The following is a 24,124-nucleotide window of genomic DNA, read 5'->3' on the forward strand; positions in this document are numbered from 1 at the left end:
CCTACACCACAGCTCACGGCAACGCTGGATCGTTAACCCACTGAGCAAGGGCAGGGATTGAACCCGCAACCTCATGGTTCCTAGTCGGATTCGTTAACCACTGAGCCTTGACGGGAACTCCGTAAAACATAATTTCTATTGTATTGCTAGATGTGTGAGTTAGAAACTGCTGTATAATAAACCATCCCAAAATTCAGTAGCTTGAAACCAAAGCATTTATTTTTGCCTATGGGTTGATGCTTTCTTGATCTGTACTAGACTTGGCTGATCTTGACTGGACTCACTCATATATCTTTGATCTGCTGATGGGTTGGTTGGGGGCTGACAGGTCTAGGCTGGTCTGGCTGTTTACAGCTAAACAAATGGGTCTCTCATCCTCCAGGGTAGGCCAGGTTCATTCCCATGGTAATTCTAGGGGTCCAAGAAAGTGAACAGAAGCACACAATGCTTAGAACTGACATAATATCAATTCTACAAACATCTATTTACCAAAGACAAACATAAGACTAGTCTATCGTGTTTTTTTTTTTTAAGTACACCTTTATTTTTTTTTCCTCCTCCGCATTTTTTTTTTTTTTTTTTTAGGGCTGCACCTGAAGCACATGGAGGTTCCCAGGGGTCAAACTGGAGCTATAGCTGCCAGCTTATGCAACAGCCACAGCCACACCAGATCAGAGCCATGTCTGAGACCTACACCACAGGTCACGGCAATGCCAGATCCTTAACCCACTGAGCAAGGTCAGGGATCGAACCCGAAACCTCATGGTTCCTAGTCAGACTCTTTTCCCCTGTGCCATGACGGGAACTCCCATGAGACTAGTCTAGATTTGAAGGATAGAGTAATAGATGGGAAGAGCTGTAAAAAGTGTAGATACAGAGAGATGTGAACAACTGTGGCCATTTTTGTTATCAATTTATCATGCTGGATTTATCAGACTTTTAAAAGGAGTCTTTGGAGTTCCCATCTGGCGCAGTGGAAACGAATCTGACTAGGAATCATGAGGTTGCGGGTTCGATCCCTGGCCTTGCTCAGTGGGTTAAGGATCTGGCGTTGCCGTGGGCTGTGGTGTAGGTCGCAGACATGGCTTGGATCTTGCGTTGCTGTGGCTCTGGTGTAGGCTGGCAGCTGTAGCTCCGATTTGACCCCTAGCCTGGAAACTTCCAAATGCTGCAGGTGTGGCCCTAAAAAATTAAAAATAAAAGAGCAAGCAAAAATAAAGCAACCAACAAACCAATCAAAACCATGACAACAGTATTAACAAAACCCAGTGAGCTGCTAGGGAGAGCAGGGCACTTGAGGACACTTTCAAAAAATGGAACAGATGTAGTTCTTTGGAAAGTTGAGGTGCTGTTACTGGAAGAAACAAGGAAAGGCTGATGGTCAGATAGGAAAACAAATAGATATCTGCCTTAGAATCCAAGTCACCAGAAAATTCTAGAAATATTTTACATTTGACATGGAACAATCTTAGTCTTTCTGGTCCTTGAACCTAGTATGCACATGAGGTGACTTTTAGGAGTTTAAGCTTGGACTCAAAACCAGCATCTCAGCTGTCTCTTCTTAAAGCATTGAAATACATCCACTAGCTTGTGTTATTTTCACAACTACCTGTAAGGGAAGTAAGGCAGGCATTATTGTTCCCATTTAATATGACTTTAACAAATAATTTTTGGAGTTCTCTTGTGGTGCAGTGGGTTAAGGATTTGGTGTTGTCACTGCAGCAGCTTGGGTTGCTGCTGTGGCACAGGTTTGATCCCTGGCCCAGGAACTTCCACATGCCATAGGCGTGGCCAAAAAATTTTTGTCACTATCTTATAAAAGTGAGCTTTTGTATGCCTTAGGTCACAGCAGGACACACATGCACCAATATTCACAGCAACAATAGAAATAAGCCATATTTCCACTGGTCAGAGAATGGGTAGATAAACTGCAATATATTTCCACAATGGAATACTATACAGAAGTGGAAACAAATTAACTGTAACTATAGCAGCAGCATGTTTGGGTTTTAGAGAAATCAAGTTGGGTGAGAAAAGGAAGTTGCAGAAGACTACATAACAATAACATTTTTGTAAAATTAAAAAGCAAGTACAACCTAACAATATATTGTTCAGGAATAATTATATATGTGATATAACTCAAAAGAAACCAAAGGGAAGCTCTCTTGTGTGTAGCAGGTTAAGGATCCAGCATTGTCACTGCAGTAGCTTGGGTTGCTGCTGCGGAACAGGTTCCATCCCTGGCCTGGGAACATCCCTATGCTGTGGACACGACCAACCAAACAAAAAAATACAATAACAAAAATTTATTTCTAAATAAATTTTTAAAAAGAAACCGAGAGAATGAACACTAAAACTCAAGGTTACCTCTGGAGAAGGCAGAGAAGGCAGAGAGATGGGATAGTTCTTAGGTGGGGCAGTGGGCTCATGAGTATTTTTTTTTTAACTTTTTTTAGGGCTGCACCCAGGGCACATGGAGGCTCCCAGGCTAGGGTTTGAATTGGAGCTACGGCTTCTGGCCTACGCCACAGCCACGGCAATGTGAGACCTGAGCCGTTCTGCAACCTACACCACAGCTCATGGCAATGCCAGATCCTTAACCCACTGAGCGAGGCCAGGGATTGAACCTGAATCCTCATGGATGCTAGTCGGATTCGTTTCTGCTGCACCACAACGGGAACTCTATGAGTGTTCATTGTATTATCGAATTTCATTACATACGTTACACATATCCTTTTGTGCTTATCAAATAGTATATACTTTTTTTAAAGAATCAAAAAAGGAAGGAAACAGCAGAGAAGTGTCAGGGTAGCCAGTGAGTTTTAGGAAATGGGTTGTGTTTCAGTGTCAATTACCATGGAAATCCTCAGCACAATGTCTGTATGAAAACCCTGGACTTGGTCAAGGGGAGCACACTAGTCACCTTTAGAAGCAGCCGCATTCAAATGGGAAGGGCTGATGCCAGATTATAGGCTAGGAAGGAACGTGTTATTAGGAAATTAGGATTGGAAGAAGCACAGACAAATTTTTCATCTACCACCATCTCCCTTCCCCTGCCAAACCCATAACAACATCTAATACTTGTTGAGGCTGCATTTTATGCCAGGCACCTTACATAAACTATGTCATTTAATCCTCACAGCCACCTCCAGAGGGTGGGCTAGGGGAGCTAAACTCAATGCTTGTGTTACCACCAGACTACATCCACTTCAGCCCACATGCAGAGAATTCCAATGACACTAGAATGGGAACGAATGCTTCATTATTCCACTCCAAATTTTCTGTATAGTGACTCAAGTGGTTATATAATGGTAACTGGCCAAAAGGTAATGAATCAAATCTACCCAGAAATGGGTCATTTCTCCCTGTCATGCTATTATTGTGACTCACCAAACTTACCTCTCCCTTGTACCTGGCACATGGTAGAACTGTACTTTTCTACCTCTATGAAATTAGGTGCAACCATGTGGGCTATCTTTTTGGGCAATGAAGAGAGGAGTAATGTGTGACACTTTAAGCTTTGAGAGTCAGCATGTATTTTGGTCATGTTCTTTCCCCACCACGTGATGGGTCTTCTGTTGGTCTGCATTCTCAAGTGACTTTGGATGAACAGAGCTCCCCTGCCAATCCATGTTGGACATAATAAGGAAGAAGTATACCTTTATTATGTGAGATTTTGGGCTTGTTATTGGAGGAAAACCTAGCCTATCCTGACTGATACACTCCCTTTTTCTAGAGTTAGAGATTATGAATATATAAGGACTGAATAATAAAGTGAAAAAAAATATTTTTTTATAATTTTAGGGCCACACCCGTGGCATATGGAAGTTCCCAGGATAGGGGTCAAATTGGAGCTGCAGCTGCCAGCCTATGCCACAGGCACAGCAACGCCAAATCCAAGCCATGACTGCAACCTATTCCGCAGCTCACGGCAATGCTGGATCCTTAACCCACTGAACGAGGCAAGGGATTTAACCTGCATCCTCATGGATCCCAGTCAGGTTTGTTACCCCTGAGCCACAATGGGAACTTCCCCAGGTGAAAATATTTTAAATGTATAAAATGTCTAGAACTCTCTCTGGCACATAGTGAGCCCCCAGTAAATGACCTTCTGTACCTGCTCTTAATAAATGACCACAGAATTTTCATATTTCTCACACACAAATAAAGATTAGTTGTAGAAGTTATAAATAGAAGACAATGTCCCAGGTTCACATGATTCCTAATGCTTGAGATTTTAAAAGAGATAGTTTTATTCTTGGTCATTTTCTCTCTCATGAAAGAATATAATTTGCCCTGCCTAGGTCCTATACCCATCCCTGCACTGGGGGAGGTGAAGCCACGTGACTGATGGTCAACCTTACTTTTATCCCAAGACAGAGGAGCAGTTCCCCAAAGGAAAAAAACCTGGGTTTAACTGCTGCCAAAAAGAGGAAGGAACGCTGAGCAGGCAGAAATAAGAATTATCTACTCAGTCAAAACAAACTTATGATTTAGAACCAGAATGGTTCTAAATCATAAGTTTTTACACTTATTAGCTGTGCGTGAACTTCAGTACCACTGAACCAGTTTGCTCATGTGTGAAGTGAGGACAGTACTTTGCAGAGTTGTCTGAGGCTTAGAAAGAAATGTATAAGAGCCTAGTACTACTACGTTTGGTACCTCAATAAACAATAACTTTTAAAAGCCAAATGCTAAAGATTTCCCATCATTAAATTCTGAGTCCCAACATCCAAGGATCAAAGGCTAGGAAAGGACATCTATAGCCATAATAAACCAAATATACAACAAAGTATTTTACAGATAACAGTTTTCATTTAAGTGTTTACAAGTTTCAGTAACCTCTAATGCTTGCCTTTAGGCTCAGCTGTTTCCTTTTGTAATCTGTACACACAAGGCACAGAGCAGTGAGGGCCAAGCCCAGCCAGCATCATTCAGCAGAGGCAGTAAGGTAAGAAGAATGCCCTAAAGTCCTAGCTTCAGACTTCGCTTTGAGCATCAGTCTCTTGCTCAAAGATGACTCATTTTTGCTCAGAGATGAGTTCATTTTTTTTTCAGAGCCCCATTTAAAAGCACATTTAAATGAATACCATTCTGTGATGAACCTTCATATTCAATTTTCTTGTGTTTTTGCCACCAACATGTTCTCTGACTTAGAAATCTGCAATCTGCTTTGCACCAGGGAACATTTTTAAAGGTATTTTAGCATCCTTGATTTAGGCATCAAACATTTCTAAGTGCATGCTGGGTAGTAGATGCCAGGAAGACAGAGATGGTCAAGTTTAAATCTACTGGCAGAGATGCAGCCAAGGGCTATAGGGACTGGCTGTGATGAGTCTGTACAGGGATCCCTAGTAAGAGATCAAGAAAAGAATCACAAAGATATGAGCTAATCTTGGGAGGGGGGGTGAGATTGTAATAGAGACAAGGGGACAGAGGCATTCTAGGCAATGGTATAAGCAAACAAGAAGAAATGGATATTAACAGCCAAAATGTGGACAGGATGCACTTTAGTGTTGCTGGAGTGAGTTGACGTGGTAATGAAATGAAGCTAGAGAAGTGGTCAGGGGCCAGATCATGAAGGCACCATGGAAGTGGGCATGCAGCATGTTAGAAGGACAGATTCCTCTGGAAGCTGATAAGCATGGTGGATTAAAGCATTAATGTCTCTTAGGTCACAACTTCTTTAAATAACTGAAAAAGGTATGGGCCCTTTCACTGGGAAAAGATACATACACTTAGACACAATATTTCCTCACAATTGCCTGGTTAGGTGTGAGACAGGAGAGCAAGTGCAACAATTCAGGTGAGACATAAGGAGGCCGGAACTAAGTCGCAGCAAGTGGAGACAGAAAAGAGACAGATATGAGAAACAGAAAGATGACTGAGTGTTACCAAACATCTTGTCAAGAGTTGGATTTGAAAAATAAAGGTAAGGCACACATCAAGGATAACTCCTAGGTTGGTTTGTGGTGTAGACAACTGAGTAAAAGGTAGTGTCATTCAGGGAGAGGAGCAGGTTTCCGAAGAGGATGGATTCAGTGTGGGAAATGTCAAGTCAAAAGTACCATGAGAACATCCAAATAAAGAAGTTCAACAGGAAGCTAAATATGCCCTTCCTTTTGATGATTCTTGTACTGGCTCTCTTGCCTTGATAGTCAACTACAAATAGGCTCCTAAATCTCTGTGCAAAACTTCTAAGTTGAGAAAAGTATATACCCCATTTGCAGAAAGGAGTCCAGAAATGGGAGAAGAAATTAAACTTCACACACCCAAAATTATTTCACATTTTTTTTACTAAAAGAATAGACTTTTATTAAGCACTGTAAGTTTCTTTCCATCAGCATTAACAGAACAACAGACCAATTTCCATCACAGAACAACTCCTGAGACATTTTCATTCCTTTCTGAAACACTTTCCTTAACTCCTGCAGTTTCCCCTAGGAAGCATCCATTCAAACTTACATTATAAACTATGGAGCTTTTGTGGTGAGGTGGGCCAAAAAGGCAGGGAATTTGGAAGAGAAATACACATTATCCATCCACTAAACACACTGTCAAGAGCACAGGAGAAGAGATATTAACACAGAAAAAAACAATGAAAGAATTTCTTACTTTTGTCAATAACATCATTTATCAGGGAGCACTAAAAATCAATGACTCCTTGTAGTTAAAGTTTTTTTTTTTAACCTAGTATGTTATTCTAAAAATAGAATAGAATAGAATAAAATAAAAGGTGAAGGGGAAGTGTCTTCTGGGAAGTAACTAAAATGAAGTCATCAGATTTGGCAGGGTTATGAGAGATTAATAAAATCTGAAATATTTGTTTCATTTACATGAAAATTCACTAGTCATTAGTTACTACCAACACGGACAAAAAGAGCATCTATAAAAGTACAAGGGCAATGTCAAAAGCTGCAGTGGGCACCCTAGCACAGGGGGTATTTTGTTTCGCTTTTACCTTGGAAAAGATGGTTTTGTAAAAACATGAAGTTATCTTCTTAGAACATCAAAATAACCTCTGACAATACTGAAGATAATTAGCAGTAATAGGGGAATAGGTGCACTGAGCTCTACCTGCACCAGCAGACTACTGCAATAAGCCAATGGAAAAGAAAATGGAAAGTCGAATAAAAGAAGATGCCAAAGTCACAAGAGGGAGAAAAATATAGGGTGACACACAATGGAACAGTGAAAACTTACCCCCCCAAAACCCCAAGCATATTTAGAAAATATGCACCAGGAAGTGAACAAGTATAATGATTAAACCTTAGTAGAATTATACTAACTACTTTAAACTGTGGTCTACTTGCATTGTCATTTCAAAGGGGGGTGGGGGAGTCTTAGAGGCTGAAAGGATAGCACTGACATGCCCACAGGAGTCTTCTAAGGTTCCAGTGGACTGGATCACTATAACCAAACAGTTACTTCCACATTCTTTCTACCCTACATAAGCATTCCTCCCCCCACCCCCCTCCTTAAACACCCTCCCTAATGCTTTATCTGGCTGTTTTTCTCAGTGACTAGAAACAAGTTAATGTGACTTGGCCAATGATGCCAGAAAATCAAGATGGAGACAAAAATCAAATGTCACTAGCCAAAGCAAGTGTCATTTCTTGAGCTTTAAAGTCTACCCAAAGTCCTACTGGCTCAGAGTGAAAATGATACAAGTGAACAGAAGTTTGTCAGGCCTGGTCCAGACTAGACTGGCCACTGAATAATCATGGTGGGAGTTATACACTGACCCCCAAGACACACCAGCGGTAATCAAGAACTGCAAGCCCTTGGAGATCAGAGGCTATATACATCCAGGGTGCTTTTGCCTATGGCCCTACAGGGTGAAAGGGTCCTTTCTGTGGGTTCCTATATGACATATGACTTTGTTCAAGAGAGGCCACATCATAGTCAGAAATCGAACCTCAAGTGAAGGATGACATCTCTTCAAGTAGTACCCACAGCAAAGATCAGACTCACCTTCCCTAATTTGAAAGAAATCAGAAAAAGGTAATCTTGCAATTAGAAAAAGTTAATCTTCTAGTAATAAACCTCAGTCTTTTTTGGCTTCTGAATTGTATGTTTTGGCAGATAAATTAAAATACAGGAATATGACCCTTTATGGTTCTTTCTTGTAAACTTCCAAATCCAAAATGCTGAAACCAAATAAAAATCAAAGTTGGAAGTGAGCCACTTGTTTCATCCTGGGCCAGGCTAGGAGAAAGTGGAGGTGTGTGAAAGGAAGAAAAGCAAGCCTTTTGGCAAACTAGAATCATCCCTGTCAAAGCAGCAGTTTTACTTCTCACAGTGAATGCCTACAAAATAATAAATCTTCTTAACGCTGTGAGAGTTAACAATACTGTTATTTGATTGTGTCAAATAGATTCAAGATTTACAGAAACATCAACTGAAGAAAATATCTTTCCATATAATTCCAAGCACTTCCTATTAGAAAATGTAGATAGATAGATAAATAGATAGATAGATAGATAGATAGATAGATAGATGGATATTTAATTTAATGCAGCGCAGTGATTCTGGTTACTTTTAGAGCTCCAAAGGATTCTTCCCTCTGTGGCTCCAGAAAGAAATTTCCAAGCCATCAAAGTTTTCTATTAAATCCCTCTGTTGCTGGAACACAGAAGTCCTAATCTTCAAGATGTTGTGCAAGGTTGGGCAGGTTAAAAGAAGGGGGAACACACTAGGGGAGCCAATTCTATAGAACAGGTTCTTGCATACTTAGTTCTTGGTTCTATCTGGCTGGGTGTGCACTCTTGTCATTCTGTTTTGGTTTATGTAAGAAGAGTCTGGGCAGGGGAGAGGCATTTGAGAGCTCCCTCCCCCTGCAAATTGTGGGTTCTCTTAAATTGGGCCAGACTGGGATAAAACAGTCTGAGACTGTCTTCAGTCTCTCATGATGATACTCATTGTAAGTGGGCAGTGAGAAAACAGCCTTCTGGTTGTCTAGGGAAAAAAATCACCAAGGACCTGATCTGGGATAAGGTGCATGGGGTTTTTCAAAAAGAGAGAGAACCCTGCTGGAAGTCTAGTCAGTTGTATTCCTGTAGAAATGGTACTTCTTGGGCAATAATATCACAAAGCCCAAAAGGAGGTGGTGTCCAAGGCTGGAAGCCTTAAATCCTGAATGAAGACACAATGCTAATCTGTTGCAAGCCATGTTCCCATCCCTCATATTTAAGCTGCTGAGGAGGGAAACTGGAAATGCAAGGTTGTCTCAAGAGTATCTCCAGCAAGGAGGAATAGCCTCTTTGCTCTGGGCAGATTCTGGCCTCACTTGGGGGCTGGGAACCTTTTATGGAATACCCCTAAAGGCCTGGGGCCAGAGCCCTCTGAAGTCTTCCTTGCAAAGCAAATGAAAAGATCCAGTAGTCAAAATGTCAATGAATAAATGAAACAATCTAGGCATGTAAAATCAAATTGTCGATTTCCTCACACTTCCCTACCCCATCTTTCAAATGTTAGTCATCTCTCTTTTAGGGATTCACGGCAATTCTAGCCTGAGGCCAGTTTGATCCTGGAGCTTCAGATGAGATTTCCTCCAAACTGGCTGCAAGCCCTGGTAATTACCTCTCATTTCCCTTTTCTCTCCCAATCAGGCTGCTCCTTCACAGGAAAATGCCCAACTCTTCCCAATCCTATTCCAACCTCCTGTTTTTACCATATGGGATGTGAGGACTCTGTTCAAGATTAAGCTTGTGACAACCCAACTGCTTGTTGTTCTGAACAGGCAATCTCTGGAAAGTACTTTTTGTCTGCTTTAGAGAAGCCCATCTTCTCATAATTGTGATGGGCTATGACTTAGTAAGGATTTTAAAATGTGGTCTTTTGAAACCCACCACTCCATAGCAGTGGAAGCATTTCTGGGAAGTTCAGTAAATCTTCTGGGACATCATCATGTATGTATGTGTGTGCATGTATATAAATATATGTATTTATATATACATACACACATACATATATATTTATATATATATAAAATATGTATACATAAATAGATCTGTCTCTTTATATAAAGGGTATGTGTATGCATACAGATACACACACTCATATATAAATCCACCCAAACATCCATACACAAACATACATACACACATGCACACACAGTCTTTTGAGTTCCCTTTCGTACTCAATTTCATTACATTGATTCCACCCTTTCAGGGTGTGGGCAGCAGGGTGTGGATAAACTGCACCACATCTTCTCTTTTACAAACAATGCATTAGTTCAGAGGCAGGAAAAATCTGCCCAGTACTTTTCTGACTCACTTGAATCCCCCAGTACAAAGGCCATTGGTAGTTTTTTTTTTAAGTGTATAAAATTAAAAAAAGTTAAAAAATTAAATAACCAATACTACCTCACTTCCCTGAAAACATCTACCTATCTGATTGTCAGGCCAGAGCTAGAGGTGGTAGTACAAACTCCTGGCATAGGTGAGTGGGGAGAAAGAGTTACAAGGGCGTAGACACTGATTATATATGAAGGCCCTACTATTTCATAAAGAAAAAAGCAAGTTAGGAAGCCATAGACAGCTGTCTTGCCCCCCGCCCCCATGGGTTTTGTAAATGAGCATCACGATAAAGATTTAAAAACCAAAGCTGGAGCTTTTCTATAGGGCCTTACGTGATGACACCTGATAGTCATTTCCTTAGTAGGTTCCCAGGGGAGGTAAAGAGACTATTGGCACTATATACTCAATTTGAGAATAAGAACTAGTCTTTTTGCCATTCATCTTTGATCAGAGCTTCCCTAGAAGCAGACCACTGAGTCTGGAAGCTCAGAAAAAGAGAGAGAAGGGGAAAAGATGGATACAATAGAACATCCCATCCAATTTCTGGATAAAACTAGGGTAAGCATTTTATGTCCTCCTCTAACTTGGGCCTAAAATCAGAAAAGTATAGGTTTTCCCCTCTTTCTGATCTGGTGAAGTCATCTTCTGCTCGTTATTCCTCTTTCTGTTGTGCCACCACAGTTCCCAGCTTTTGCTCTTGTAAGCGGCTCTTCTCGCCATTCTTCACGGGGAAGTATCGGTTACCATTATTACACACACTGCTGTCTCTGGATAAGGCACACTGTGATGGAGCTGGAAGATGATCATTCTTCTCTTCCTTGATCAATGTGCCATTGTTTCCATTTACCTGTAAGCGGGACCGACCTTGATGAGGCTCCAGGGATTTAGAAACTCCATCTGAAGTGCTCTGTCAAAAACAGAGATATTCAGTAGAAAGGGTAATCCCAAACTGACTGATCCTCCAAGCATGTTTATCAGCTAGCCTACAGAAGCTGCTTCAGTTCTTCAAGAACAACAGAAGCCTAAAGCTTGTTACCTTCTAGTATACTCTGACACTGTCTGGAGAACTTAGGGTGACAACAAATGGATCTGACTCAAATACAATGGCAATGATAACACAATAATGACACAGCTACCATTTTTAAAAGCTTTACAATATATACTTTTCAAATGCCAAAAGAAACCCTAAATGGTAGATATTTTATAATGCCCCATTTACAGATGAGGAAGATGAGTCTCAGAAAGATTAAAGTAGCTTGCTCAAGGAGACACAGAGAGAAAATGGTAGGGCAAGGATTCTACTCCAGGTTGGTCAGCCTCTAAAGTTTACTCTGTACTTCCACGCAACGCTGTCCAATGCTGATAATTGGACGTGTAAATGAAAAGAAAACAAATCATAAGATCTATGTGCAATATTCCATAGGGTCTTTCATAGCTAAAAACAATCACCTGTTTTTTCTTTTAGTTTCAGAAATGTAACTGCTCTTGAAATGCTAATACCATGAACTGCATTACCTTGCAGTACAGTACTGGCTCTCAGCGAATATTATTAGGGATAGTAACAGCTTCTTTTTTTTTTTTTGTCTTTTTGCCATTTCTTGGGCCGCTCCCACAGCATATGGAGGTTCCCAGGCTAGGGGTTGAATCAGAGCTGTAGTCTCCGGCCTATGCCAGAGCCACAGCAACGCGGGATCCGAGCCGCGTCTGCAACCTATACCACAGCTCACGGCAACGCCGGATCGTTAACCCACTGAGCAAAGGCAGGGACCGAACCCGCAACCTCATGGTTCCTAGTCGGATTCGTTAACCACTGCGCCACGATGGGAACTCCAGTAACAGCTTGTGATTACTAAATGGTTGGGAATTTAGGTACTCTGATGTTGGTTTTACAGATAAAGACAAATGAGGCTCAAAAAAGTAAAATGACTTGCCCAAGGTCATTGGTACGCCTAGACTTGCATCCAAGTCTGTTTGACTCCAATATAAAATGGAAATCTAATCCCTGTTGAATGTGTGGTCTATTATAAATAATAACTACCAATTTCTATTGAACACTTCCCATGTCCCAAGTTCAGTGTTAAACACTTTACATATATCATCTACTTTAATACTCATAACAACTCTGTGAGGTAGATACCAATCCTTCAATTTTAAACACAAGGAAACTAGGGCATAGAGAGGTTATGTAACTTGTCCAAGGTCACAGAACCAGTAAGTGGCAGAACCAGATTCAAAGCTAGATAATTGGCTCCAAAGCCTATAAAACATGGAGGCTACTTTGAAGTGTTTCTCAAGAACCTGGAAATAAGATGAAACTAGTAGTGGATGGAATTCGCCCTGGGAGGGAGTCAACAAAGAAATCAAAATGTAAAAAATAAGTGACTAAAGAATTTGAAAACACACAAAACTCCACTGACCTAGGAATAATCTCAAGAAGACTATAATGTAAGATTTAATAAGCTGGAATGATTAATTATTTCAGACTTAGAAGAAAGGGCATCTGAACAGAAAAAAAGAGAGTCAGCCAGGCAATCAGCAACAGCTCTGTCTAGGAAAATGCCTTACTTAAAAACAATGCGATCCTGCTGTGTAGCACTGAGAACTATGTCTAGTCACTTATGATGGAGCATGATAATGTGAGAAAAAAGAATGTATACATGTATGTCTAACTGGGTCCCCATGCTATACAGTAGGGGAAAAAAAGGTAATTAAAAAAACAAAAACAAAAACAAAGCCAATGTTAGGATGTTCTTTTTTTTTCTTTTTAAGGCCGCATCTGTGGCATATGGAAGTTCCCAATAGGAGCTGCAGCCACCAGCCTACACCATAGCCGCAGCAACACGGGATCCAAGCTGCATCTGTGACTTATGCCATGGCTTGTGGCAACGCCAGATCCTAATCCACTGAGCAAGGCCAGGGATCGAACCCACATTCTCATGGATACTAGTTGGGTTCTTAACCTGCTGAGCCACAATAAGAACTCCCAATGTAAGGATTTTCTTGGCCAGGCTACCTCTAGAGTAGATAGCCATATCCCCAGCAGTCTTTGCTAAGAGAAACTTAAAATCATCTACCATCCCTTGTTTTCCCTTGGTTTCCCCATCTGTAGAGAGAATCATAGTATCTATTCCACAGGTTCCTATAAGGATTCAATGATCGTACTCCATGTAAAGCACTTAGAAAATGCTGCTCCTGGCATGCTGTAAGGACTCAGTAAATGCTAGCTAATGTTACTGTTCTGATTCCATGACTACTGGCAAACTTCTAATATCATGGCCTCCCCTGCAGCTTGCTTTTAAAGAAAAAAAGCTCTAGTGGACATAGTTAAGAGGATGCATACTAGACTCAGTCAGTCCTGGGTCTGAATCTTGTCTCTAAAAATTAGAATTGTTATACTCTATTGGAATTAGCACAGCACAGGGCCTTGGAATCAGCTCAGACTGGAATGTCAACTCTAATACTGCCTTGATGGATAATTTTGGACAAGATGCTTCATCCCTCTGAGCCTCAGTTTTCTCCTATTTAAAATGGGAATAGTAAATACCTCACATGTAGTTATAAGAGTGTCTGGAAAAAAGCATATGATATATTGCGATAATTACTTCTTCTCACTGTAAATCAGTACTGTATCTTTTACTCCCTCCCTTCTCATCCCCTCCCCGACTCCTTTAGCCATATCTATAATAGCCATAGCTATTTCTGTGATCTTGGTTAATCTGAGTCAACTACTGAAAGACAGGTCTACTCTTATTGTACCAAAAATATCAAGTTTTTCAGATTGTATGCCTAATGATCAGATTCTAAATTATAGACAATTCACCAAGGCTGTCCTATCTGATAGGAGATTATCTAAGTGACTAGTTTTCCTGCCAGGTGCAATCCCTTTTACCTTACTAAGCAGCTTTCGGAAAAAGCTGAAAAGTTTTGGAAAAATCCATAGTCACTGCATTCTGGTTTTGGAGTACATTTCAAAATTCTTTGTGTGGGGAACTTACCATTCCAGTTCCATTTGGGGCTCAAAATAACATGAAAGCAAATTTGGATTCTTTGAGAAAACATTAGACAATGGGAGTTAACATGGATGCAATGAGGGCTGGCTGTGGATAGGAGAGCTAAGCTGGGATTGAGAACTGATGACGAAATTGCCTTGCATGATGATCTAGTCAGTGACCTTTGTTGAAGGTTAGAAACTGCATGTGAAATGTCTAATAGAGGGCCTGAGAGAAAGCAGACACTCAAGAAATGGTAGCTGCATAGAGAAACCCAGCAGTCTGAGTCCATTACAAGATTTTAGATCACTACAAGAGTAGGTCTTCCTCTTGGGGAGGGGGGGTTGTCTACTGAAGACCAGTTTAAGACCATTCTAAACAATTAAGAATAAACAGAATGGCAACACCTTCCCCCCCTATTATTAGTAAATGAAAAAGCCCAATTTTCTAAGCATCTCTGGTAACTCTTCAGAAGCTCAGACATGCTATTGGCAATCCCACTGTTAACTTCACTTTAGCCCCTTTATGGTAGCATGTAGCACATGCTATGTATGCTAAGTGTAGGTCTTTAGGACACAGTACCTGGTTTCAATCTTGTGGCCTCACTTAGGGAAAAGGATGATATTTTGCAGCCCCATGGGAACAACCTAGACAGGTTTATCCCTCACTAGACTGTTACAGAGCAGGCAGATGAAATCAAATGCCAGGAGAAGCTATGAAAGCTTCCAGGTTTCCATGCCTGATCTGTTCTCTTGCAAAACAAAAAAAGATGAGAGGTATCAAACAGAAGCTAGATTATCTCAAAAAGGTACTTACTTGTTTATTTCCTTTTTTATGTCCTTTGGATCCTTTACCAGTCTGTTCCTTTCCATGCCTTTAGAAAGTGGGAGGAAAAGTGATCATGAGGAACATATAAAGCCCATATTTCCATTTTCACTTAGTTACTACTCACCTCCTCTAGGAAGTTTGACTTAAGTTAGATGCCCCTCCCCACCTCCCACCGTATTACCACTGTAAACCTCTATCTCTGTCAATTCTATGTTATACCAAATTGTTCTATGTCCCAAGTCCTCCTTTTAAGGCAAAACTTTTTCAACAAGGCGGGGCATTTATTATATGTTTGCTGAATTCAAGTAAAAACTGGCTTTAAAAATAGAAAGTTAGTTAATGCCTCTTACCTTAGTAGAAGAATTCAATAGCTAGGCATTTTCCCAAGAGAACCTTGACTGACACTAGCTTATACCAACCTATTCAAATACATACCCTTTCCCTGGCCCACCGACAGAAACCACTTGCATGCCAAAGGAGCCCCGGCCCCTGGAGGATCTGCTGCCAGCCCATTGGCCTACAACCATCCCGGCAATCTCCAGTTTTCCTCCTTGGGGTGGGATTGGATGGAGACCTGGAAAGAGAGGAAGAAAGGCAGTGGTGAAAGGTAAGTGCAAGGTAGGATAAGAGGTGGAACAAAAGATCTACAACCCACCCATTCTGCTTATCTCCATTTCTGTGTGATAAAAAGACTCTGAGGAGTTCCCTCATAGCACAGTGGGCTAAGGATCTGGCATCATCACTGCAGCATGGGTTTAATCCCTGGCCTGGTAACTTCCATATGCTGCACATGTGCCCCCCTCCAAAAAAAAAAAGACTCTGTGAAAACAACAAAGGGTTATGGTGAAGGCAAATTTCACGAGAGGGGGTTGAAGATCTGTACACAACCACTTTAACAAGTGGAGTGTGCCTGATTCATTTTTCAACTACAGAGCCTGGCACACAGTAGGCATTCAATATTTGTAGAGAGAGAATGAGGTCTTAAAATCTAGCTATTGGAAACTTATAGGCCAAAAACCACTTTTGATTCAAAAACATGTTACCACACATTGGAGGATTAGCCGAACAACCAAACAAAACTGAAAATAATGAAACTAAACTAACAGTAATTTATAATTAAAAACGAAGCATAGTTAAGAAAACCAGAACCAATTTAAGACAAGATAGCATATCTCCTTAAAACAGGAAATTCCAACTCTGTGTGTGTGAGTTCACAGTAGAGCCCTATAATTTGGCACAAAAAGAAGCCTTCATAGAATGCAGAATTCTAGTAAACCTTTAATTTTAGTTTATGGGAAAAAACCAAATATTACTAACCCTTCACTCACTTTGCAGGCCGTTAGGAGAGTCCTTCATTTATAGGAGACTAAGGAACTAGGGTGCTAGATAATCCTAAGAGGGCAAGAAAGACTTGCATTTGGGGATCATATTGTGGCCCTTCAGGAGTCAGGAGGCTTCTCATGAACCACCAGTTAAATGGAGACAAAGCATCATTGGGAGCTGGGGCAATGGTGAGAACCTCCTGAGAACAGGGACTTAATTAAGGTTATCTTCTGAGACACAATAAAATCAAAATGCAAAGGATGAGAGCAGTCATCTGTAAAGACACCTTCAAAGGATGGAATGAATGGATGCCTCCCTGGTTTGTAAGACTTGATCATTACCTGACTGAACAGATCAGACATTCACAGTGTTTATCTAAGCATAGTCTTGAGCTAAACATCCATGCTGAATTTTGTGACCCTAAATTTAAGAAAAACCTTAATTTCCAGCTTTATTATTATTATTATTATTATTTTGTCTTTTTTGTCTTTTTAGGGCCGCAGTTACGGCATACGGAGGTTCCCAAGCTAGGGGTCTAATCGGAGCTACAGCTGACGGCCTACGCCACAGCCACAGCCACAGCAACATGGGACCTACATGACAGCTCACAGCAACACTGGATCCTTAACCCACTGAGGAAGGCCAGGGACCGAACCCGCAACCCTATGGTTGCTAATTGGGTTTGTTAACCACTGAGCCACGATGGGAACTCCTCCAGCTTTATTAATTTTAAAGTAACAAATGATACACAAACACTTCAACTGCAGCAGTGACACTCTCACCTGATCACAAAATCTTGATAATTCATGCTAAAATGTCATTAAAATATACTGTTTCTGGAGTTACCGTTGTGGCTCAGCGGAAAGGAATCTGACTAATATCCATGAGGACACAGGTTCGATCCCTAGCCTCGCTCAGTGAGTTAAGGATCCATCTGGCGTTGCCATGAGCTGTGGTGTACGTTGCAGACATGGCTTGAATCTGGCATTGCTGTGGCTGTGGTGTAGGCCAGCAGCTACAGCTCTGATTCAACCCCTAGCCTGGGAACCTCCATATGCTGTGGGGGCAGCCCTAAAATAAAAATCCTGTTTCATTAGGGGACAGGTTGTTTAAATTATCAGGATCAGTATCTGACTTTCCAAAGTATGATTATTTGTTCATTGTTAAGCCACAACTCAGATATTACCACAATTTATACATACCATGAGTATATATAGATATACGTGTGTATGGATCCATGTGAGTGCATGTGTATATTTGTTTTCCTCACTAAACTGCAATCCCCTGGAGAGTATGGACTATGATGTATTTCTCTCCATGCTTCTGAAAATGTGTCAGGTCTATCCCAGAGTGGAAATGGGTACATTAAGCTACGGTTATCTGCTGATACTTGTCATTTACTTGCCTCCCATCGCTCCTTCTGCAAGCTCCTGTGTATACTTGCCTATGGGGAGTGAGTGAGCTAACCAGCAACCATGAAGACCCAGTTCACATGAATTACAGTTCTCAAAAGTAATAAAGTGACTCCTGGTTTCAGTATTAGTTACTTCATGAGTGGTTGGTGAGAGTCAAATCCTTAGGGACCAATCACCTCTATGGAGAATGGCCTGGGGAAGTCAGTGGACTTTCTTACCCAGGCTACACCCCTCCATCTCAGTGAGCTCCTCTTTAAACCACAACATAGCACAGAGGTAAATGAGATAAGGTATATGTGAAACTGCTGGCTCTAACTGGTATTACTACTGGATGGGCTGAAATAGACTGAGGTTGAGGAATACCTTATTCTTAGGTACTAACCTGCAAACCCCCGGCTCCTTCCTTGAGGTGGAGGTGGCATTGAGCCCATGGCTCGGGAATAAAGTGAAACAGGGTAGAGAGAGGGTACCATAGGAGGCACAAAAGTAGGTGATGGAAGTAGAGCAGAAGGTGGTGGATGGTTCATGTTGACTCCTTCAAGGATGCTCTGTCGCATCTTTTCCACTTTGGTTGCCAGGTCAGCCTTCAAACGAGAAACAGAATAATAATAGTAGCTGCCATTTTTAGAACTTCTCCTATTGAAACATACTGGCACAGGATTGGGTAGTCTAGGTACAAGACTATAGGTCTGTTCCCATTAAAGGAATCGAGCCCTGGAGTTTAATGGCTCAATGTGACATACTCAGGAAAGCCTATCTGGCACCAAAGCCCCTACTCTTTGTATGACACCAAACTACCATCATACTCATTCTGACCAAGGACTCATGAGGCACCTTGACTAGGTCAAAGAAGACAAATATAACAGCAAATATTTACTAATGGTCTATTACATGGCCAGCAATAGGCTAGGTCATTTTTTTGAGGGGGAGGTAACAGAATTAGGTAAAAGAGAGTAATAAAACTCGACACATCCAAACCCTTTTAACCTTCTCCCTCATACCCAGGATCAGAGACCATGATTTCTATCAGGATAAGTCCATGCCTCTAGTCCAGAGGTCAGTAAACTTGTTCTGAAAGGGGCCAGATAGGCTTTGTAGGCCATATTCTCTCTGTCACAACTATTTGACTCTGCCATCACAGTGTGAAACCAGTCATGGACAATACATAAATGAATGAATGTGGAATAAAAATTCCAATTTTTGGATTTCTTGAATTTGTTAACCCCTGCTCTAGTCTCTAAGCTTATTCCCCTCAAATGGACAAAGAAGTAAGTAAGGTTTCCTTTTCCTTGCCTTCCCTCATCTTTTCTAAAGCTTTATTTTTTAAAAAAAAACCCTCCTTTCTCTCTGCCATCTACTTTATTACCCTCTTCTATTTCCAAAAGAGTTCTTTTACAAAAAATATCATCACTTGCAAAAATGACTTACAGCTATTGTAAATAAGGGAAATGAAATTCTAAGAATTGGGGGAAAGGCACACAGTATATCTGAGCATTCCATAGGGAAGAAATACTCAGAGTAAAAAAAAAGGAATATGAAAACTTCTTTTATTTTTAGGGCCGCACCCACGGTATATGGAAGTTCCCAGGCTAGGGTTCGAATTGGAGCTGCAGTTGTGGCCTATACCACAGCTCACAGCAATGCCGGATCCAGATCCTCACTGAGTGAGCCAGGTATAGAACCTGCAGCCTCATGAATACTAGTCAGGTTCATTACTGCTGAGCCACAATGGGAACTCCAAGGAATTATGAAAACCTGAAGGTCATTAAAAAAAGACACCTTCCCAACATGATTTTGTAACATGTACATATGAGACTCTGGGCCTTTGGGACTATCCTAGATAAAGTTAGGTTAAGGTCAAATATATTATCCCACTTCTGCCACCTCCTTTTTCAATGTCTCTGCTCCTTTGCCCCTCTCTGCCTATCCCCACAACAGATCAGAGATGGTCTTATCAGCTGCCCCGCATGCTGGTACCTGGCCATCACATAGCTCAACCAGGGATACTCGCTCTCGGCCTGCTTTAATTAGCTTGCTCTGGAACAGCTTGCCATCGAAGTAAATCCAGGGGCAGCAGTGTTCCCAAGGGACTGGCTGGCCACAGGCATCATTAGCAAACAGAGCTGTGTCGACGCCGCTCATGAAGAGGGCAGCAAGCTGGATCCCTCGAGCATCTAGTTTCTCAATCTGAAAGCACCACAGAGGAAAAATTACCATTAAGAAATCACTGTTAGAAAAGAAAATCATGGACTTGAAGAATAGACTTGTGGTTGCCAAGCGGGAGGGGAATGGAGTGGGGTGGTTGGGGAGCTTGGGGTTAATAGATACAAACTATTGCCTTTGGAATGGATTAGCAATGAGATCCTGTTGCGTAGCACTGGGAACTATGTCTAGTCACTTATGATGGAACATGATAATGTGCGAAAACAGAATGTGTACATGTATGTATAGCTGGGTCACCATGCTGCACAGTTGAAAAATAATTGTATTGGGGAAATAACTATTAAAAAATAGTAATAATAAAAAAGGAAATTACTGTTATTTGTTACACTTGCTCTTATTCCGGTTTTGCTGATTATTCTAGTTAAATTAGAACGTGTCACCTTTCAATATAGACATTTGAGTGCACAAGCAGCCTTTATCCATTTCTTTTCTTGGGATGGCTTAGAAGATACTCATTACAGAAAAAAAAAAGACATCAGCTTTAAAACTTTAAAAAGACACCTGCTTGAAATGCCACTTTTTTCTGCATGTCAAACTAGGAAAAAATTAAAACAAACAAAAATTAACACCCAATGTTGATGAGGATACAGTGAAACAAATGGGTATAATCAGGTAAAACTAATGAATTACATATTTACAATTAAGCAATATGTATCAAGAACCACAAAACTGTTCACATTTGTTGACTCAGAAATTCAACTTTTAGGAATCTATTCTGGGAGCTACCGTCGTGGCTCAGTGGTTAATGAATCTGACTAGGAACTATGAGGTTGCGGGTTCAATCCCTGGCCTTGCTCAATGGGTTAAGGATCTGGTGTTGCCATGAGCTGTGGTGTAGGTCACAGACGTGGCTTGGATCTGGCGTTGCTGTGGCTCTGGCATAGGCCGGTGGCTACAGCTCTGATTCGACCTCTAGCCTGGGAACCTCCATATGCTGAGGGTGTGGGCCTAAAAAGACGAAAGAAAAAAAAAAAGGAATATATTCTAAGGAGGTAGAGATGTGAATAAAATTCTACGCATAAAGATGTTAATTATAATATTACATATAATAGTGGAAAACTAGAAACCAGATGGCCAACGTTAGAATAATTAAAGGATACATCTGTAGGATAAAATATTTACTAATTTTTTTTTTTTTTTTTTGCTTTTTAGGCTAGGGATTGAGTCACAGCTACAGCTGCCAGCCTACACCACAACTCACAACAACGCCGGATCCTTAACCCTCATGGACACTTAACTAGTCAGGTTTGTTTGTTACCAGTGAGCCACAGTGGGAACTCCACTAAAATTTTTTAAGACACAGAAATTATGTGCTAGGTTTAAAAATACAATATATAATTCCATAAATGATATTTCAACTATGTTGAAAATGCAGGACAAAAGATTGGAAGAAACCATTAGAATGTTCACAGTGGTTATCTCAAGTTGGTGTGTTAGCTTTAATAGGAAAAGGGGAAGTACCTGCAGGTCCCCTCCCAGGTGTGGTCTGGAGTCATTACCTGCTTTAATACCAAGCAATATTACATTTACTGTAAAAAGGAATCAACACTATCTGTCTAAGACTGTTTTCATCTTTTCCTTAGTTGACCTCACTTAATATTTTGTAAGTCTGGAGTTCCCTTGGTGACTCAGCAGTTAACGAACCCAATAAGGATCCATGAGCATGCGGGTTTGATCCCTGGCCTCGCTCAGTGGGTTAAGGATCCAGTGTTTCCGTGAGCTGTGGTGTAGGTCACAGATATGGCTTGGATCCCGAGTTAGTGTGGCTGTGGTGTAGGCCAGCAGCTATAGCTCTGATTTGACCCCTAGCCTGGGCACTTCCATATGCAGCAGGTGTGGTCTTAAAAAAAATAAAAAAGATTTTGTAAGTCTTATTAGACTTGATCTTCTTCTAGTTTATACTAGGGCCTCAAAGGACCATGGCTGCTGAAGTCAGAAAAGGAGTGCTGTGTACTTAAAATATGCAAGACACTATTCTAGGTGTTTTGCATGGATCATTTTATTTAATATTTCCATAATACTACACGTAAGGAATCTGACGCTACAGAGGTTAAGCAACCTGCCAAAAGACACATAGCTAGGAGGTAATAAAGCTACAATTCAAATCCAAGGCAGCCTGGCTTCAGAGCCTGCCCTCCAACCTACCATGTTCTATTGCCTTCAGCATATTTATATGGTAGACTTACTTTCTTCCTTAACATTTTTTAGACTTCCTCCTAACACTCAATTAGTATTACTTAAAAAGGGAGGGTAGGAGTTCCCTTGTGGTACAGATGGTTAAGGATCTAGCATTGTCACTGCTGCAGCTTGGGTCGCTGCTGTGGTGCAGGTTTGATCCCTAGCCTGGGAACTTCTACATGCTGCGGGTACAGCCAAAAAAGGCGGTGGGGGGGTAGCACAGGGAATTATACCCATTACCTTATAACCTACAATGGAATATAATCTGCAAAAATACTGAATCACTGTACTTACATCTGAAACTAACAGAATATTTTAAATCAACTATACTTCAACTTTAAAAAAGGGAGGGTGGACATTTACTCGGGGACAAACAGGAAAAACCAGGATGAGTTCCTTGTAGCATCTTCTGCAAGAGTTGGAAATCTTACTTATTTGTCTTGGACAATATCCATCTTTTTTTTAAAAAAAAATTATGGCCACATGAGTAGCATATGGAAGTTCCTGGGCCAGGGATTGAATCCGTGCCACAGCAGAGACTTATGCTGCAGCTGTGGCAACGCCAGATGTTTTAACCCACTGCGCCAGACTGGGGATTGAACCCATACCTCTGCAGTGACCCAAGCTGCTGCAATCAGATTCTTAACCCATTGTGCCACAGCAGGAGCTCTAACATCCATCTTTTCTATGCATTCTCACCCATCAATATGTGAGCACTGCTGCAGGTACCTCTTGGCTTTATTAATAGATATAAATATTTAGCTAAAGTAAATCAAATATTTACATGCAGAACTTATTCTTCTCCAGGATATTTATTATTTAGCTCCATAATAAAAGACCTAAAATAAACCTATGAGATCATGAAAGAAAGAATTTAAATGAGAATAGATCAAATCACCTTGAGTTCTTGAAGCTGATCTGGTTCATAAAGCTGTGTAGATACTGCCTGTGCAAGGAAGGTGTCTAGCTCATGGCGATGCAGGATTCGGCCACCGGGCCACTGAACCATGTATCTAGAACATAAAAGCATCACTGTCAAGCAATAAAAGCTCATTTATTCATTTCACAAACACTAATTAAGCTAAGAACCTATCATGGGTCAGAATCTCAGATCCTAGCTAGCTTCTGGTAATTCCAATGCAATAAAGCAAAAGAGTCTCTGCCTTTGCTTACTTACAAGTCTAGGCAGTAGGGGAAACTGGCACATGTATCAACAAAGACAGGACAGTGTGTTAACTACCAAGATAGAAGAATGCACAGGGTGCTCTGAGAGCATAGAAGAGAGTTACTACTGGAAGAGTTAGAAAGGCATCCTAGAAAAAAAGTCAGCAGGAGCTGAGTTACAAAGGGCCTATAGCAATCAATGAGACAAATGGTAGAGAAAGGATGTTCTAGGTTGAGGGAATAGTATGCGTAAAGGCAAGGAGGTGTGGAGCTCAGTATGACATACCAGGTTTCGTAGTGCTAGAGCTAAGCAGATTTGCAGTGACAGGAGGTGAGATTACAAAGTAGGCCAGACTATGGAAAATAGTATGAGGGTTCCTCAAAAAATTAAAACTAGAACTACTATATGATCCAGCAAATCCAATTCTGAGAATACTACATCCAAAGGAAACAAAAACAACTAACGTAAAAAGATACCTGCATTGCCATGTTCACTGCAGCATTATATAGCTAAGACACAGAAACAACCTAAGCATCTATCAATGGACAGATGGATAAATAAATTGTGATATATATTTATATATGTGTGTGTGTGTGTATCACAACACACACACACACACACACACACACACACACACACACACACACTATGGTATATTATTCAGCTGTAAAAAAAAAAAAGAAAATCATACCACTTGCAAAA

General features: G+C 40.9%; 1 protein-coding gene across 1 annotated transcript in view; it reads right to left on the reverse strand.

Moving 5' to 3' along the window:
- Positions 6,279-24,124, reverse strand: part of FAM120C (family with sequence similarity 120C) — a 126,329-nt gene continuing 108,483 nt past the window's right edge. The window contains 6 exon segments of the mRNA XM_021080777.1: positions 6,279-11,208; positions 15,107-15,164; positions 15,554-15,692; positions 18,239-18,440; positions 19,834-20,043; positions 23,156-23,270. Of these exon segments, the coding sequence (XP_020936436.1) occupies positions 10,954-11,208; positions 15,107-15,164; positions 15,554-15,692; positions 18,239-18,440; positions 19,834-20,043; positions 23,156-23,270 (979 nt within the window). The 3' untranslated portion in view covers positions 6,279-10,953.

The sequence above is a fragment of the Sus scrofa genome, chromosome X (assembly GCF_000003025.6).
Source record: "Sus scrofa isolate TJ Tabasco breed Duroc chromosome X, Sscrofa11.1, whole genome shotgun sequence".
NCBI lineage: Eukaryota > Metazoa > Chordata > Mammalia > Artiodactyla > Suidae > Sus > Sus scrofa.